General features: G+C 36.7%; 1 gene segment (V, D, J or C); it reads left to right on the top strand.

The window, feature by feature from the left end:
* The first annotated feature begins 258 nt into the window (after positions 1–258).
* LOC690487 (Ig kappa chain V-IV region S107B-like) lies at positions 259–16,842 on the top strand. The segment is given in 4 exon segments: positions 259–334; positions 500–594; positions 13,766–13,829; positions 14,256–16,842. Coding segments are annotated over 4 exon segments (312 nt in total).
* The last annotated feature ends 393 nt before the right edge of the window (positions 16,843–17,235 follow it).

The following is a 17,235-nucleotide window of genomic DNA, read 5'->3' as shown; positions in this document are numbered from 1 at the left end:
AGTAATATTATAGAACAGGGCTTTTCCTCCTAAAATGGAGAAAAGAAAAAACCAAAATATAGTTCATTAGAATTTTTGTGACTAAAAGTAAGTAGATATTGCCCTGGTTAAACCTGGGTTGCCTTAGTTAACAGACCACATGTTTATAAGCCAAGAACAGTCCAGACTATATCTTGCTATTTGCATACTTCAATTTCAGAAACCACAAACCTCTCATAGTTATTTTAAAGAGATGTTCTTATGAGAATAGCCATAGTTAGCCAGAAACCAAATCTCAAATACACAATGGATTTTCGGGTGCAGATTTTCAGCTGCCTGCTAATCAGTGTCACAGGTAACAGGACAGAGAGTTTGAGCTCAGAATTCAGCCAAAATTCTTTCTTAAGGGATTTGAGTCTAAACATTTTTTTCTTTTTCTTTCTTCTGAATATTGAAATTGTTTTTGTATTTCTATGTCAACTAACCCTTTTCTCTCTATGTTGCTTTTTACTATTCATAGTGTCCAGTGGAGAAATTGTGCTCACCCAGTCTCCAATAACCATGGCTGCATCTCCAGGGGAGAAGGTCACCATCACCTGCCGTGCCAGCTCAAGTGTAAGTTACATGTACTCGTACCAGCAGAAGTCAGGAGCCTCCTCCAAACTCTGGATTTATGACACATCCAAGCTGGCTTCTGGAGTCCCAGATCGCTTCAGTGGCAGTGGGTCTGGGACATCTTATTCTCTCACAATCAGCTCCGTGGAGACTGAAGATGCTGCCACTTATTACTGTCAGCAGTGGAGTAGTACCCCACCTACACAGTGATACAGACTTGAACAAAAACCTCCTAACTCCTTAGGGTCCAGCTACTTCCTCCTAGAGATAAAATGTGTCTAAGTGTTTGATGCAGTATTCTAACAGGGTGTACTGCTTTACAATGTCATTTGCGTCTTTGGATAAGTGTCTCCATAATATTCCACTGTACTCAAGTATTGATCTCAAATTATCTACTTTGTCTGTCTCTATTTATTCTCAATTTATTTTTGTTCTGTTTGTTGAAGGCAAGTGTGACAGGCACTTCTCCCCCGATATGATATTTTACTGGTGGTTCCCATGAACCTTCACATCTAGTTTCTGCTACTTTCATTGACTTTAGGATCTTAGTAGGTGGATTTTCTTCAAGATAGTCACCTTCTCAAAGTACAGTGCTGTTGTTATCCTATACAAAGTAGTATTCTTCGTAATTTGTCTTCTGAATTTTATTAGTAGACCTTCTGTTTCACTAAATTGTCCTGTTAATATGTGCTTGAAATGATTTTCTCTCTCAAAAAAAAAAAAGCTCTTGACAGTCAAGCATATTATGTTTCTATTCTCATGACAAGCAATTGAAACACCCCACTAATAATGAATCAAATAAGACAACAGAAAACTAATAAACTAATATATAGACATTAATTTTTCTTTATAGCAATCAATCTATGTATACAGATATTCATTTGTGTATGTATACCTTACTGTGAATAATTAAATTCATAATTTAATTTTATCATTCTATATAGAGAAATAAATTATTTAAAATATTTAAATGTACAATTATATTTAAATTCAAATCACATTTATATTAAATTTAAATTACATTTAATAATAAATATAATAATTATGTAACATTTTGTTTTCAATTTTCAATTAAGGTGCTTGGAATGAAATCCATTGACACAATTACCAACTTCCCATCTGCATTTCTAGGAAAAAGTATCTCCATATCAGGAAGTCAAGATATTGATGGGTATTTAGCACATTGTTAATATATTATGATTTGTCAAGAAAACTTTTTCAGAATCAGTTGTTTGACATTTAATCATAGTAAATGCTTCATAAAGATGATTCTGGCTTAAGAGCAGTTCTGACTGCACATACGTACACTACTACAAAATCTGTACCTATCTAAACTAAAAGGGAAACTCTTTTACACTTAGGTATTGCTCAACACCAAAGGGAATTTAGTGCTTTGTACTTATTTCTCCTTAGTGCTCTACCATCTGTGGATGTTTGAATAAGTATAGGCCCCCATAGATTCACATATTTAAATGCTTAGGAAGTGGCTTTATTTGATAGGTTTTGGAGGTTGTTTGGCTTTATTGGAGGATGTGTGACACTGGGTTTGAACTCTGAGGTTTTAAAAGCCTAATCCAGGGCCAGTATATTTATTTTCTTATCGTTTGCTGATCCAGATGTCAAACTCTCTTCTCTCATGTCTGCCTTTGTGGAGCCATGATCCCAACATGAAAATAATGAACTAAACCCTAAGAAAGTCCCAAATAAATGCTTTCCTTTAACAGAGGTTTTGTGGTTGTGGTATCTCTCCACAGCAATATAAAATAATCAGTAAACCTACATATCTAGGGTAGAAACTTGAGAAATTTTGAGTTGTGAGGCAACAGTGAAAGAGCAAGTCAGTTCACCAGTTCTCACTTGATGTCATATGTTCTAGAAATACCTTTGTCGGGATATTTTTTTCCTTTATTTATTTTTCTGTAAACATGCTTATTAATCAACACTATGAGATATAAAATCAGAAAAGGATGATGCAAGGTTCATTGAAACATATAAGAAGATATGGACATGGAAAAAGACTAGAAAGCACACACAGAGATACTGTATACACCTAAGCACATCAACATCCCACCTGGAATTTCTGGGTAATGTGGGGAAAATTGGTTAGACAGCCCTCATTGTCAATTTCAGGTAAGACTTAACTTCTCGGGAAGAACTAAAAAATCAAGCAACACTCACATGAATATCTATGCAACATGACTAAGTCTTTGGATGTTAAGAGATTAGATTCTAATTTGCACAAATTTTCCTATCATAATTTTAATTATTAGATCTATAAAAACTAAGTGCTATAATAAAACCAATTACTGAGGGATACTAGATATCCCCTTTATTTTTTTCCATCTTTATTAACTTGAGTATTTCTTATTTACATTTCGATTGTTATTCCCCTTCCCAGTTTCCGGGCCAACATCCCCCAACCCCTACCCCTCCCCTTCTATATGGTGTTCCCCTCCCCATCCTCCTCCATTACCGGCCTCTCCCCAACAATCCCATTCACTGGGAATCCAGCCTTGGCAGGACCAAGGGTTTCCCCTTCCACTGGTACTCTTACTAGGCTCTTCATTGCTACCTATGAGGTCAGAGTCCAGGGTCAGTCCATGTATAGTCTTTGGGTAATGGCTTAGTCCCTGGAAGCTCTTGTTGCTTGGCATTGTAGTTTATAAGGGGTCTCCAGCCCCTTCAAGCTCTTCCAGTCCTTTCTCTGATTCCTTCAACAAGGGTCCCATTCTCAGTTAAGTGGTTTGCTGCTGGCATTCGCCTATGTATTTGCTGTATTCTGGATGTGTCTCTCAGGAGAGATCTACATCCAGTTCCTGTCGGCCTGTACTTCTTTGCTTCATCCACCTTATCTAGTTGGGTGGCTGTATATGTATGGGCCACATGTGGGACAGGGTCTGAATGGGTGTTCCTTCTGCCTCTGTTCTAAACTTTGCCTCCCTATTCCATCCCAAGGGTATTCTTGTTCCACCTTTAAAGAAGGAGTGACACATTCGCATTTTGATCATCCTTCTTGAGTTTCATGTGTTCTGTGCATATAGGGTAATTCGAACATTTGAGCTAATATCCACTTATTAATGAGAACATACCATGTGTGTTTTTCTGTGATTGAGTTACTTCACTCAGGATGATATTTTCCAGTTCCATCCATTTGCCTATGAATTTCATAAAGTCATTGTTTTTAATAGCTGAGAAATACTCCATTGTGTAGATGTACCACATTTTTTTGTATTCATTCCTCTGTTGAAGGGCATCTGGGTTCTTTCCAGCTTCTGACTATTATAAATAAGGCTGCTATGAACATAGTAGAGCATGTGTCTTTGTTATATGTTGGGGCATCTTTTGGTTATATGCCCAAGAGAGGTATCACTGTGTCCTCAGGTAGTTCAATGTCCAATTTTCTGAGGAACCTCCATACTGATTTCCAGAATTCATAAAGTAAGGTTATACCATGTCTTAGTCACGAAGCTAAGAATGGAGAATTTTTTTTGGACAATCCTTGACTTTTTTTCCAAATCACATTCTAATTTTTTTAAGATTTTTTTATTTTATTAGTATGAATACACTGTCACTCTTTTCAGACACAGCAGAAGACATCAGATAGCATTCCAAGGATGGAAAAATTTAATTTTTCTGTCTGATCGTAACAATTTAACAATTTTTTGATAATTAGTTATTTTCTTCTTGAAGTGGTATCATAAGGATGCCTCAGTATAGCAAATGGCACTAATCAAAGGATGTATCATTATGTATGAAGTCCTTTTTGTTTGTTTGTTTGTTTGGTAGGTTTGGTTTGGTTCTGGTTTTGGTTTTGGTTTTAGTTTTGAAGCAGGGACAAAATTTAAGAAATGCTTAATTCCCATCAAATCTCTGATTATTTTAATGAAGCCACACCCCTACTATCTACTCCAACCCTGTGATGCAAAATCACAGATATTTCTATGAGTCTTCATTCTCATGTGAAGCTTGAAGTCTATGTTACACATATCAGAAATTTCCCTATTGCTTAGTCTAACATAGCTGATGTCTTTAAGGCTTATATTTCTCCCAGCATTTCTTCTATCATAAATCTGTCCTGCAGGAGTGTTATTTCCATTTAGAGGAAGAGAGTTTACCAATTGTGTTGATACCATATGAAAAAATGTTTTGATAAATATATGGTTGCCCATGCCCCAAAGCATCCTAGTTTTTGAATTCTCTACATGTTACATGGTATATTAGATTTTAGCAATGATGGTAGTTAGGGATTTTGATATTTAGCATTCATACTGAAATGATATAGTGGAATTAATGCAACCACAATGGTCTACCATTAACTGGGGATGGCAATCACAATCACAAAGGGCATGATAATAAAGGATATGCTGGGGGAAAGAAGAAGGCTTTGAGTAGAAAATATACAGGGAATTTTATGGGTGCAAAATCCATATATTTGATTGCTTCCTCTGACTTTCTGGAGGAGCGTAGCCTTTCTTACTCCTTGCTCTGTAATAATTTTCACCTTCTGAGAAAATCTGCCAGAGCCTGACAAATACGGAGGCACATGCTCACAGCCAACTACTGGACTGAGAATGGGTTCCCTAATGGAGGAGTTTGGGAAATAACTGGAGTAGCTGCAGGGGTTTGCAATATCATAAGAACAACAACAATATCAACCAACCAGAACCCCCAGAGCTCCCAGGGACTGAACTACCAACCAAAGAGTACACATGAAGCAACCCATAGCTCCGGCTGTATATGTAACAGTGGAGAGCCTTGTTGGGGATCAATGGGAGGATAACCCTTTGTCCTGTGAATGCTTGATGCCCCAGTGTAGAGAAATGAAAGGAGAGGGAGTTGGGAGGGCTTGGGTTGGTCAGTGTGGGAGCACCCTCATATAATCAGTGGAAGGGGAGAGGAGATGGGGGAATCCATAATGGAAATAGGGAAAGGAGAAAACATTTGAAATTTAAATAAAGTATCCAATTCAAAAACAGAACTCTCACCTACTGAACTTTGAGATATTCAAATTGAATTGCTAGATCTCACAGATATTATAGGAATTAGTTTGAAGAGCAAAGTGGGTTTCACCCAAGGATGGAGAGTGATTTTACATCGCAGAAAATGGTTGTTCTCTGGAAGGATTGTACCCTTCTTATACATGTATGTCTTATGGTAGAAGACATAGATTATTTCATTCTGAGAAAAGGTGCCGCGAAAGATATCTTAGGTAAACAATCTCTTGGTGACACACCAACTGTTTCCATTTCTATTTTATGGTTTGTGCTCAATGCAATGAAGGAGACTGGAGGTTTTCTACAGTTAAATGTTGGTTTATTCCTTCACTTATTAAGAAGACAAGTCAAACTTACAAGTTATACTTCAGGAGATGATTAAGTCAGAGTGAGGCAGGCAAGTTTAGGAATAGGTTGATTAGTTCCTAGAGTCCTGAGTGTCTTATGTCAAACATGCAATACCACCACCAACTTGATTACCCATGCTGAAATACTTAGCAACCTGGAACCACACCTGTATGTAGCCCATGGTTATTACTCCCTATCATGGAAATTCCTGACATTATAGCAACATGTACTGACTCCCTTGTTAACAAATGCTCCCTGAAAGATAATAAAATAGTGGCAGCTGCTGAAACCAGTCCAGACTGACTTTGAGTACAGAATGCAAATTCTATTCCAAGTGAAATTTTAGGGAAAAAAATCCTATTCACTATACTAATATAACATAAAGGGCAATTCTTCTCTGACATAATATTTTCAAGCTGATATTGTTCATTGTAGTTATTTAATATGAGTTTGTCATCTTGTACCACTAGACTCTGGATTCTTTTTAAACAAGCATGGAGTAGAAAACATGATAAATAAGAACAGCCACAAAAGCAATGTGGAGATCTCTGAATTTCAGAGAAGAGGAATAATATTCCCTTTTTCATCTCTGAAGAGAATCAGTGTTTTATCTGAATAGTCCTAGAATCCAGATACCAAAATGATATGCAAGTTTTCCCAGTGCCTTACAGGTTCAAACTTTAATTAGATTTGAAAGTTGATTAATTTGGTTAGACTGAGATCAATAAGGAAATGTCAGCTGAAAAGATGGAAAATAGGAAGTTTGGATTTTGTGTTTTTTCTGGAGGTGGGTGGGGAATTGTCATCATGGAAAAGGACACCATGATCATGGCAATTTATAAAAAAATATTTTATTGGGGATTTCTTAATTCTTTATTACATTATTTTGTTTATATTTCAAATGCTGTCCTCCTTCACAGTCTGCCCTCCCTGAGTTCTTTATCCCACCCCTTTGTCTCTGAGAAGATAATACCCTATGTATTTCCCCCCCTCTACACCCCAATTTACATTATTCCCCTTCCCTGGGCCTTCAAGTTTCTTCAGATATAGGTGCATCCTCTCCTACTGATGCCAGACAAGGCAATCCTCTTCTACATTTGTGGCAGGAGCAATGAACCAGCCCATGCATGCTTTTTGGTTGATGGATTAGTTTCTGGGAGCTCCCAGAAATCCAGGTTAGTTGGTACTGTTGTTCTTCCTATGCGGTTGCCATTGCCTTCAGCTCCTTCTTCCATCCTTCCCCAAACTCTTCCACAGGGGTCCCTGATATCAGACCAATGTTCCTCTCTAAATATGTGCATCTGTCTCAGCTGCTGGTAGATCCTCTCAAAGGCAGGTTTGCTAGGCTCCTGTCTGCAAGCACAACATAATATCAGTACTAGTGTCAGGAATTGGTGTTTGCACATGAGATGGATACCAAGCTGGGCTGGTGAATGTGTGGCCTTTCCTTCAGGCAGGGTTCCATATTTGAACCTGTCTTTCCTTTAGACAGTAACTGTTCTGGATCAAAAATTTTGAAGTTGGGTGGGTGGTTTCATCTGTCAACAGGAAGTGGTCTCTTCATGTTTGATCTCTTTATTGTTGGTTATTTTGGATAAGGTCATTCATGCTGAGTCCTAGGAGCATCTCACATTTCAGGTCTCTGGAACTTTCTAGATGTTCTTCCCAATCAACAACCTCAGCAGCTGCATAACTTCAATCCTTCTTATGGCCCACTGGGCTTCTTTGCTATCTCTACCCATACCTGATCATACTACCCTTCCCCTTCCCATCCAGATTCCTCATTCCATCTCCCTCCCATGATTATTTTGTTCACCCTTTTAAATGGAATCAATACACTCACTTGAATTTTGTTAAACTTCATGTCTATGAGTTGTATCACAGAACTCTGTATTTTTTGCATAATATCCACTTATCATTGAATACCTACCATGCTTGACTTTTGGAATCTGCATTACTTCACTCAGGATGATATTTTCTAGTTCCATTCATCTTCCAGGATGAATACATGCCCAATTAGACTCTGCCATTGTGAACTGTTCCATTAGGAGCTAGAACAGATTTTGTGTTGGTAGAATATGGCAAAGATCATATGAAATCCACTAGTTAAATGGTTACTTTTAAAATAGGTTGTACACTTCTGAAAACAATGGATATGTCAAGAGGGAACCAAAGGCAGGGTCAATAATTAGAGGCACCTAAGGAACACCAAGGTTGTGTATGTACAGATGTAGCTGATGATATTTTGATGAGAAGTGGAGAGAGGCAGTCAGGGAGAAGATCATAAGGAGCAGTTACCAGGCATCAAGGTCCTCTGTAGGCTTCTGTTGAAAAGAAAAATTGAATATGTTCCATAGGATATTTGAGGTGCTCCAATTGTGGTTCCAGAGTAGAAGAGTCATGAATCAAGGATAAATGCCACGAGGCACACTTTGTCTTCAGTGGTTTCAATCACCTTCTGAAACAGAGTATTACAGTGGGACTTTCTTGGATTCACCACAATTATAAATAGGACAGAGGCTGCTAATAAGCTTTAAGGACTTTCAGTTGAACATGGTGACAGCTAACATTCAAACTTAACCTAACTATCCAGCCTATGACCTCCATGTGGCTAGACCTATACCTCTGCTTAGGTCCAGTCCTTGTCTTATCCCCTCCATGTCTAATCTCAATTTTCTCCCTCTGCCTTCTTCTTTCTGGATCAGTCTGTCACCCTGGAAGCTTTGACCCCCTGCTTCCTTCCCCTAGCTTTTGATCATCAGATCTTTATTATTACCAATCTGTAGCTTCACATCTGATACATCTCTTTGGTTATCTAAGACTTTGACAGTTGTTTCAAAGAGAAAGCTAATGATAGGCCATAGCAATGTAAAACCAAAATTCTGCTAGCACATAGCTTTCTGCTGGTACAGAATTAACAATTGATATTTTGGGAATGTACAGAAAAGGCTGCTTCCTGTAGACAAGTAGGACCCCCAGTGGGGGGGATAAAAATTTGTTTTGTTTTATTAGGTATTTTTATTAATTACCTTTGTACCATTGTTACTATTAAAAAGTTCTACACTGTAATCTCATCCTATGTTGGGAAGTATGTAGAGAAATAACATATTTAACACTTTTAATTTCCTTTTGTTTTTCTTTCTTCTTCTTTTTTTTAACACTTCACGTTTTATTCCATCCAGGTCCACTCTTCAACTCTTCCACATCCCAGACCTCCTTTCCTCTCCCCCTGTGTCCATAAGGATGTCCCCACTTCACCCACTGAACCAGATCTCTAAATTCCCTGGGGCCTCCAGTTTCTTGAGGGTTAGATGAATGACTGAACTTATACCCGACAATCCTCTGTGTGTGTGTGTGTGTGTGTGTGTGTGTGTGTGTGTATATGTGTGTGTGTATGTGATATATATATATGTAAGTTATATATATGTATGTATGTGATACATATATGTATGTGACATATATATGTATGTGAGATTTTATATATATATATATATAACATATATATATATATGTATGTTGTGGGGCTAATATTAGCTGTTGTATGCTGTCTTGTTGGCGATCCAGTGTCTAAGTGATCTCTAAGGTCCAAGTTAATTGAGACTACTGGTCCACATTCAACGTTGTCCTCCTCCTCAGCTTCTTTCAACTTTTCTCCAATTCAATCACAGGGGCAGCAACTTCTGTTCATTGGTTGGGTGTAAATATCTGCGTCTGACTCTTTCATCTGCTTGTTGGGACTTTTAGAGGACAGCTGTGATAGGTCCTTTTGTGAGCGCTCCATAGCCTCAGTAATAGTGTCAAGCATTGGGACCTACCCTTGAGCTGGTTCCCACTTTGGGCCTGTTGCTGGACCCTCATTTACTCAGCCTTTTCTCCATTTCCATCCCTGCAGTTATTTCAGAAAGGAACAATTATCGGTCACAGTTTTGACTGTGGGAAAGCAACCTTATCCCTCACTTGATACCCTGTCTTTTCTGCTGCAGGTGGGCTCTACAAGTTCCCTCTCCTGAATATAGTGCATTTTATCTATAGTTCCTTCCTTTGAGTACTGAGTTTCTCTCACCTCCCAGGTCTCTGTTACATTTTGGAAGGTCCCCCCAACCTCCTACCTCCTGGGATTTCCTGTGTCCATTCTTTCTTCTCACCCTCAGGGCTTCAGCCCTTTTCATGCTTACTTTCTTTAGTTTATTTTTCGAAATAAACTAAAGTGTTAGCCTACTATTCTTGATTATCCAGAATTCTAACACCTTCAGAAAAGTGGCCTCTCTCAGAACTCTGGTTTCTTGCCATAGGCTTGCCTGGTTCAAGAGAATCCATTTCCAATGGAAACCTTTTTGTGTCATAATATCAGACATTATTAGAGGGAACTAAATTAACATGATGGTTAAAACAGTATATCCCAGAGGATGGAAAGATGGGTAAACAGATAAAAGCCTTTGTTGCTCTTGCAGAAGATGTAGATTCAATTGGCAACACTCACATAGTGGTTTACAAATATGTGTAATCACAGTCACAATAAATCTGAAGCCTTCTTTTGAAGCCTCTTGAATACAAAACTTATATGTGGTGTACATATATAGATGAAGAAAAAAGACTTATATACAAGATATATTAATAAACCTGAAAAGAATAAAAATGAATGTCTCTCATTTTCAGTAGGTCCAATAAAATTATTATTGTGCTTTTTGAAGATCTATTGAGGAGTATACACTAATTTCAAGACTGACCTGAGGGAGATGTTCCAGTCTTTATCCACAATGAGCTCTTTGACCAATGTGATGATGTGTTTGCTTTGTATAATAGAACGGATGATGTTGTGTTAATATTATAGAAACATGAAAACATTCTTAAGAAGAATAGTATATCTTTTTTTCTGAAAGAAGAATAAGGTTAGCAAGTATGTACAAAACACAAACAATAAAAGATAAAGAAAAAGTAGTCGCTAAGTTAGAATTGGTTGCTCAGAAAAGCATAATTTATAATTCAATTTAACTCAATTCTAAAGTTAGTGTCTTTCAATGTGTGCATCTATTTACAAGTTTTTATTCATTAATGTTTTATTAATGATCCACAGCTGAGTAAGTCTTTTATGAAGGTGGCAATGAAGGTGCTGTGCTTGAGGAAGAGGGAGAGACAGCCAAATCTCCCTGTTGGTCTCCGCTTAACTTCCTAGTTAATAGGAGGATGATTACCCTATGCTGTAAGACAAAGGAAAATTTTGGTCAAAATTATACTTGAATTTTCAGACTTAAGAGCTGATGGTCTTTAGTAAGTGATGTATAATATCTTTGAAAATCTGCTCAGTTCTTACCAAATAATAATATGACAGGAATAAACTAGAAAAGGGTGATGCCTACTGAGAATGGTGGTTGTTCAGATGACAGACTGAGTCTTCTGAAGCTCCAGTACAGGGAACTCTAAAACCCAAGCATGGAATAGAGTCCTGGACAGTTGCCACAAAACCTGTCCCAGTGTTTGCATCCATGTTGATGGGAGGTATTCCAACCCAATTATCTTCAGTGCTTGACTACTGCCAAATTACTCTGACCACATGCACTCCCACTCAGGTTCCCCTTATCTGGCTCCTAGGGTTATTTTATTTCACCTTCTAAGTGAGATTTAAGAATCCTTGCTTGTTCCTACCTTACTATTTAGCTTTTTGGGCCTGTAGAGTATATCATGAGTTATCCTGTACTTTGTAGCTAATATTCACTCATAAGTGTGCATAAATCATGTATATTTTTTGAAGAAAATATTTTTTAGTTCCATCAATTTGCTTACAAAATTCACAATGTACTTGTTTTTAATAGCTGAATAGTGTTCTATTTGGTAAATGAACCACATTTTCGGTATCCATTCTTTCATTAAAGGGTATCAACTGTGGTATTGTTTCCAGTTTCTGGTTATACAAATAAATCTTCTCTGAAAGGAGTGGAGCATCTTTGACTGATATAGCTAATTTTTGAGTATAACTGTCGCAGACCCCCCAGGGGAGTGTGTTAGCAGAGTGACCAAAGCTTGGATTTCAGGTACAGAACGGATTTGGCATGACAGACAGACACAAACTCGAGGTGTGTTGCTGCCAAAAGCTTTACTTCTTGGCATAGATTTAAGCAGTTAGAACAGGTACATCATAATTGGCAGTCATTCAGCTCTTATTCATCACCCCACCAAATGTCCCTTGCAAGGAGGAAAGCAGAACGTACAGTCTAAGAAATAATTCTCAACTGCAAACAATAGTTTAGAAAACTGCAGTTATACTGCCAGACTTGTGGGCACCAGATATGCATTCAACATTTACCTTTGTTTTAATAAAGTTTAAATTCTATATTTATGGTCCCTCAGAATAATATGGAAACTTTTGTAACCATTCTATAATTTCTTTCATTTCTTGCTCAATGTTAATTTCTCTCTTCCTTCTACTTAACTCTTGATAAGTTTGTTCAACTTGTTGGAACTTATCCAGGATCTTTCTAAAAGAGTCACTATTATTCTGAATCAGTTTAAACAAAACTTTCCAAAAGGGGGAAAAGACTTTTCTGGAACAGTCATGTTCTTAATATCTGCAATATATGTATTCTGTTCTGGATAGAAATGAAGCATAAGACCTTCATGTCACACAGACTGTACTGGAGTGGGTATGGCATATAACTATTTCCAATTTTTTGAGAAACTACCAGATTGATTTTGAGGGTGGTTGTTCAAGTTTTCACTCCTATCAGAAACGGAAGAGTGTTCCCATTGCTCCACATCATCGCCAGTATGTGCTGCTGTTTGAGATTTTGACATTAGCAATTCTGATGTCTATAAGATTTTCAGGGTTGTTTTGATTTTCATTTATCTGATAAGTGAAGATGATGATTTTGAACATGTAATGAAGTGCTTACTGTTCCTTTGGAGAGTCCTCTGTTGAGAATTCCTTTTCAATTTGTTGGTGAATTCTTTGAGTTCTTTATATATTCTGGACATTAACTCTCTATCAGATACTGGGTTAATGAAGATCCGTTCCAAATTTGTGGGCTGCTATTTAGTCTTACTGACAGTATCCTTTGCCTTAAAAAAGCTTTTCATTTTTGTTAGGTCCCATTTGCCAATTGTTCTTAGAGTCAGAACCAGTGATGTTATATTCAGGAAACTGTCTCCTTGACCAATGTGTCCATTACTATTTGCATGTGTTCTTCTACTGAATTTAGTGTGTGTTTATAGTTGAGGTCTTTGATGTACTTGAACTTGAGTTTTGTGCTGGTGATAAATATGGATCTACTTTGCTTACTAGAGTTAGTAAGACCAGCACTACTTGTTCAAGGTAATTGTTTCCCTTATACAATTTTGGCTTTTGGTCAATAAATCAAGTAGGGGGGTTGGGGATTTAGCTCAGTGGTAGAGCTCTTGCCTAGCAAGTGCAAGGTCCTGGGTTCGGTCCCCAGCTCCAGAAAAAAAAATCAAGTAGGTAGGTGTGTGGGTGTTTATTTCAGCATCTTCAATAAGATTTTATTGACCAATGTATCTGTTTCTATACCAAAACCATGCAGTTTTTACTGTTGTTACTGTGTAGTACAGTTTGAGGTCAGTGATTGTGATACTTCCAAACATTCTTTTATTTATTTTTTTTTGTGTGTTTTATTGGTTTGTTTCTTTGTTTTTCCATATGAAGGTGAGAATTGCTCATTAAAGGTCTGTAAATTTATGTTGGAATTGTGGTGGAGATTACATTGAATCTGTACATTATTTTTTATTAAGATGTCCATTTTCACTATATTAATCTTACTGATCCATAAGCATAGGCCATTGTTCAATCTTTGGATGTCTTCTTCAATTTCCTTTTGCAGATACATGAAGTGTTGCCATACAGGAAAGACCTTGCATGGTTAGAATTTTACCAAAGAACTTTTTGTGAGTATTGTACAGGTCATTCTGTAAGTTTATTGTATTTTTATAGCCATCTCTGGCTTAAATTAGGGAAATATTTTATTTTTTTGACTTTGTTGAAAATATTTTATGGAACCTTGAGATGGGAAGCTATCTTTTACCTTCATATTATTTTTAGGCTTTATCTTTTTATAGTCCCATATTTCCTGAATCTTTTGTGTTAGAAAATGTTTCAATTTGGTATTTCTTTGGACTGATGTTATCAATTTGTTATATTGCATCTTCTACTTCTGAGATTATCTCTCCTATTGTGTTTGTGATGCTTTTGTATGCATTATATGTATTCTTTCTAAGTCAGTGGATCTATCAGATTTCACTTTCACAACTATCAACCTGGAAATTCAAGTCATAATATAAATTACACAGAAATGCATCTCAATCTTCCTGCAGGTCCCAGAACATCTGAAGTGGAGACTTTTCCCCAAAACTGTAGCCTGACTCTGGTATCCATTGCACAACAATGCAATGGCTTCAGTGGAAGAGGACACAACTAATAATGCATAGACTGAATACATCGGGGTGGAGTAAATCCAAGGAAGCCGTACCCTCTTAGAGAGAAACAAGCAATGGAGGAGGGATTATGTGAGTTGTGCACCTGAAGATGGGGCAGCTTAGGGGATGTAAATCAATAAATGAATGAATAAGTGAGTCAGTAAATAAATAAATAGATAAATAAATAAATTTCACAGAGATGCAGAAATGTGACCCAGTATTTCACAGTTGCTTTTTTGATTCCTCAAATTGCCAACGGAATGTTTCAGATGGAACTAGGTTTTGAAGGACAGTGGAATGTTTTAGCCACAGGAACCTAGGAGGCTGTGCTCTACAACAATAATGTTCATCTTTCTTTATTTGTTTTGTTATTTAGCTGGTTGTTGATTTATTTTTTTTATTTTCAATTACTCAACAACACAGACATTGTTGAGTCTCTAAGCTTCATGAACTATAGGGTTCATTCTACCTGAAGCATCTTGGTGACAGCCTCAGTTGGGATTCATAAAGTGAAACAAATATCGTTGTATGTGTCCTAAACACTAATTATTTTTAGAAAAGGAAATCGGAGTCTTCAGTAGAGTTATTGACTCACTTTGGATATGTGGGAAGGAGTTGATAATTTTGACAGGGAATCCTCTAGTGTTCATTCAGAAACTGTAACTCAGTTATCATCAAATAAGAGCTATTTTAGCATAAGGTCTCAAGACTTGTTTCCTAAGCACAGTGTTATGGTACTGATGTGCCCTGCTCCCTGTATCTTACTCCAAAATTAAAGTCGTCCTCACTTATTGAATGCAACTGCCAGTAAGTACTAATGACTTTCATCACCTTACCTTACAGATCTAATGGATAAACAGTTAATTAAGGAGTTAAATAAGGGATTAGAGAAGATAATTTATTTTGTCTGTCTGTGTGTGTGTGTGTTTGTGTGTGTGTGTGTGTGTGTGTGTGTGTGTGTGTGAGTGAAATGGAGGTCAGAAGTCACAAGAAGCATTTTGATATGCGTAATTGTTAGAAATAAAAACATCACAGACTAGGTAGATAGTCAAGTGGTCCTCAGGACTGCACAGAATAATATGTATACACAAATACTTTGTAACACAAAAATTATAATTAAAATATTTTTAACGGATTCATTTTTCATTGTATGTATATAGGTATTTTACCAACGTGTCTATCTGTGTACCGTGCATATGCCTGGTACCTATGGAGGAGAGTAGAAGGTGATATAGATTCTCCTGAACTAGAGGCAGAGATGATGGTGAGACACCATGTTGTAAAGGGAATCCAAATTGGCTCCAGTGCAAGAACAACAAGTGCTCTTAATTGCTGTACTATATGTCTATCACCTGTAAATATATACCAAAATATTTGGTATAATATGCAAATTCAGAGTGGAAGAACAGAGGGCTTGATATGAGGACTTGATGGGAAATTAAAACTTCATTATTAATTCATTTGTATTACAATGGAATAAAATAAACTATTGAAATTAAGAGATAAACGATCATGTTTAAATTGGATAAGACAATGCAACACAAGAAAAAAAAAATCCCCAAGAGAAGACATAAGAGTCAGAGACCTACTTGTTTGCACACTTTAGGAATCCCATAAATACACAAAAGGGGAAGCCATAATATATACGCAGACAATGTGGTACAGTCCTGTGAATGTTCCTTTATTCTCTATGAGCTTATATGAGCTTTGGCACTTCTCCCATAGAAGTAGTTGCAATAATGTGTGAGTAGTTTCAATAATGTGTTGCAATAAATCTGGGACCATTACCTTTCAGGAAAGAAGTGTTGCTCCATGTGTTTTTACTTATTAAAATTTGCTACATATTATTTAAATTCTTATATGTTCTGTTTATAATATGAGAATCCAAGACTTGCCAGGATTACTAGTTATTTTCAGTTTACCATTAGCACTAATTCACGCATAAGCATATTTCAATATTTGTATGCTGTAGCCATCCTTGTTCTAGTCTTCTTTAGACAGCTGCCATTAGATCTCATGGATGGAACTTCTCTGATGTTTCTAGGAGACATAATTTTAGAACAAATCTCCTGTTTGTCTGGCTCCTAAAATGTTTCTACCCACTGTGCAATTATCTCTGAGGTACACAGTGTAGATATTGTGTTGTAGTAGGATCCTTGGGACTGATTTCCACAGGATATCTTAATCTCTGCCTTTTGATAAATTGTGTAATTTTAATAATGATTTCTATCTCGGAAGGCCATGAATATGAGAAAGGGCAAGGAGTGTACATGGATTTAATAGAGAAAAAGAAACTGGTAAAAGCTATGCAGTTATAATTTCAAAATATAAAAAAAAAAGATTTGTAACAATTAAACCTAATTCTTACATCTAATTCAAGATCAAAGAGGTAAAAAACATTACTAATAAATTAAAAAAAGGAAGTCCATATTTAAATATGAAAAAAATCATTTATTTTGTACCATAATTTCCTTTTGGCCATCTGTTTACTAAGAATAAAAAAAAAAGTAGAAACTATGATAGGAGAGGCATCTCGGGGTGGGGTGGGGCTTAGCATGTTTAATTAGAGTTGAAATGATAGAGACATTCAACAGAGAAATTTTGTTTCTATTCTCTTTCTTGAAACAATGCAGTGCCCAGAAGCCTGTAGAACAAAAGAGAAGAATACTGGATTACTCTATTCTCCCTAATCTTATCTTCAATACATAGAATTCAATCTCAATTAAATCAAGAATGGCATCTAGCTTAAGAAAATTATTCACGGATAATATACTCTAATCCATTTATTCATCCTTAAATATCTTAGAATGAAGATGCATTGCAAACCACTACAACTCATATGTTATTTTCAATAAAACCCATCAATATTAACCTCTCA

The sequence above is a fragment of the Rattus norvegicus genome, chromosome 4 (genome assembly GCF_021556685.1).
Source record: "Rattus norvegicus strain SHRSP/BbbUtx chromosome 4, alternate assembly SHRSP_T2T, whole genome shotgun sequence".
Classification (NCBI taxonomy): Eukaryota; Metazoa; Chordata; class Mammalia; order Rodentia; family Muridae; genus Rattus; species Rattus norvegicus.
Note: the sequence above shows the minus strand (reverse complement) of the source record. Positions and strands in the feature narration are given on the sequence as shown.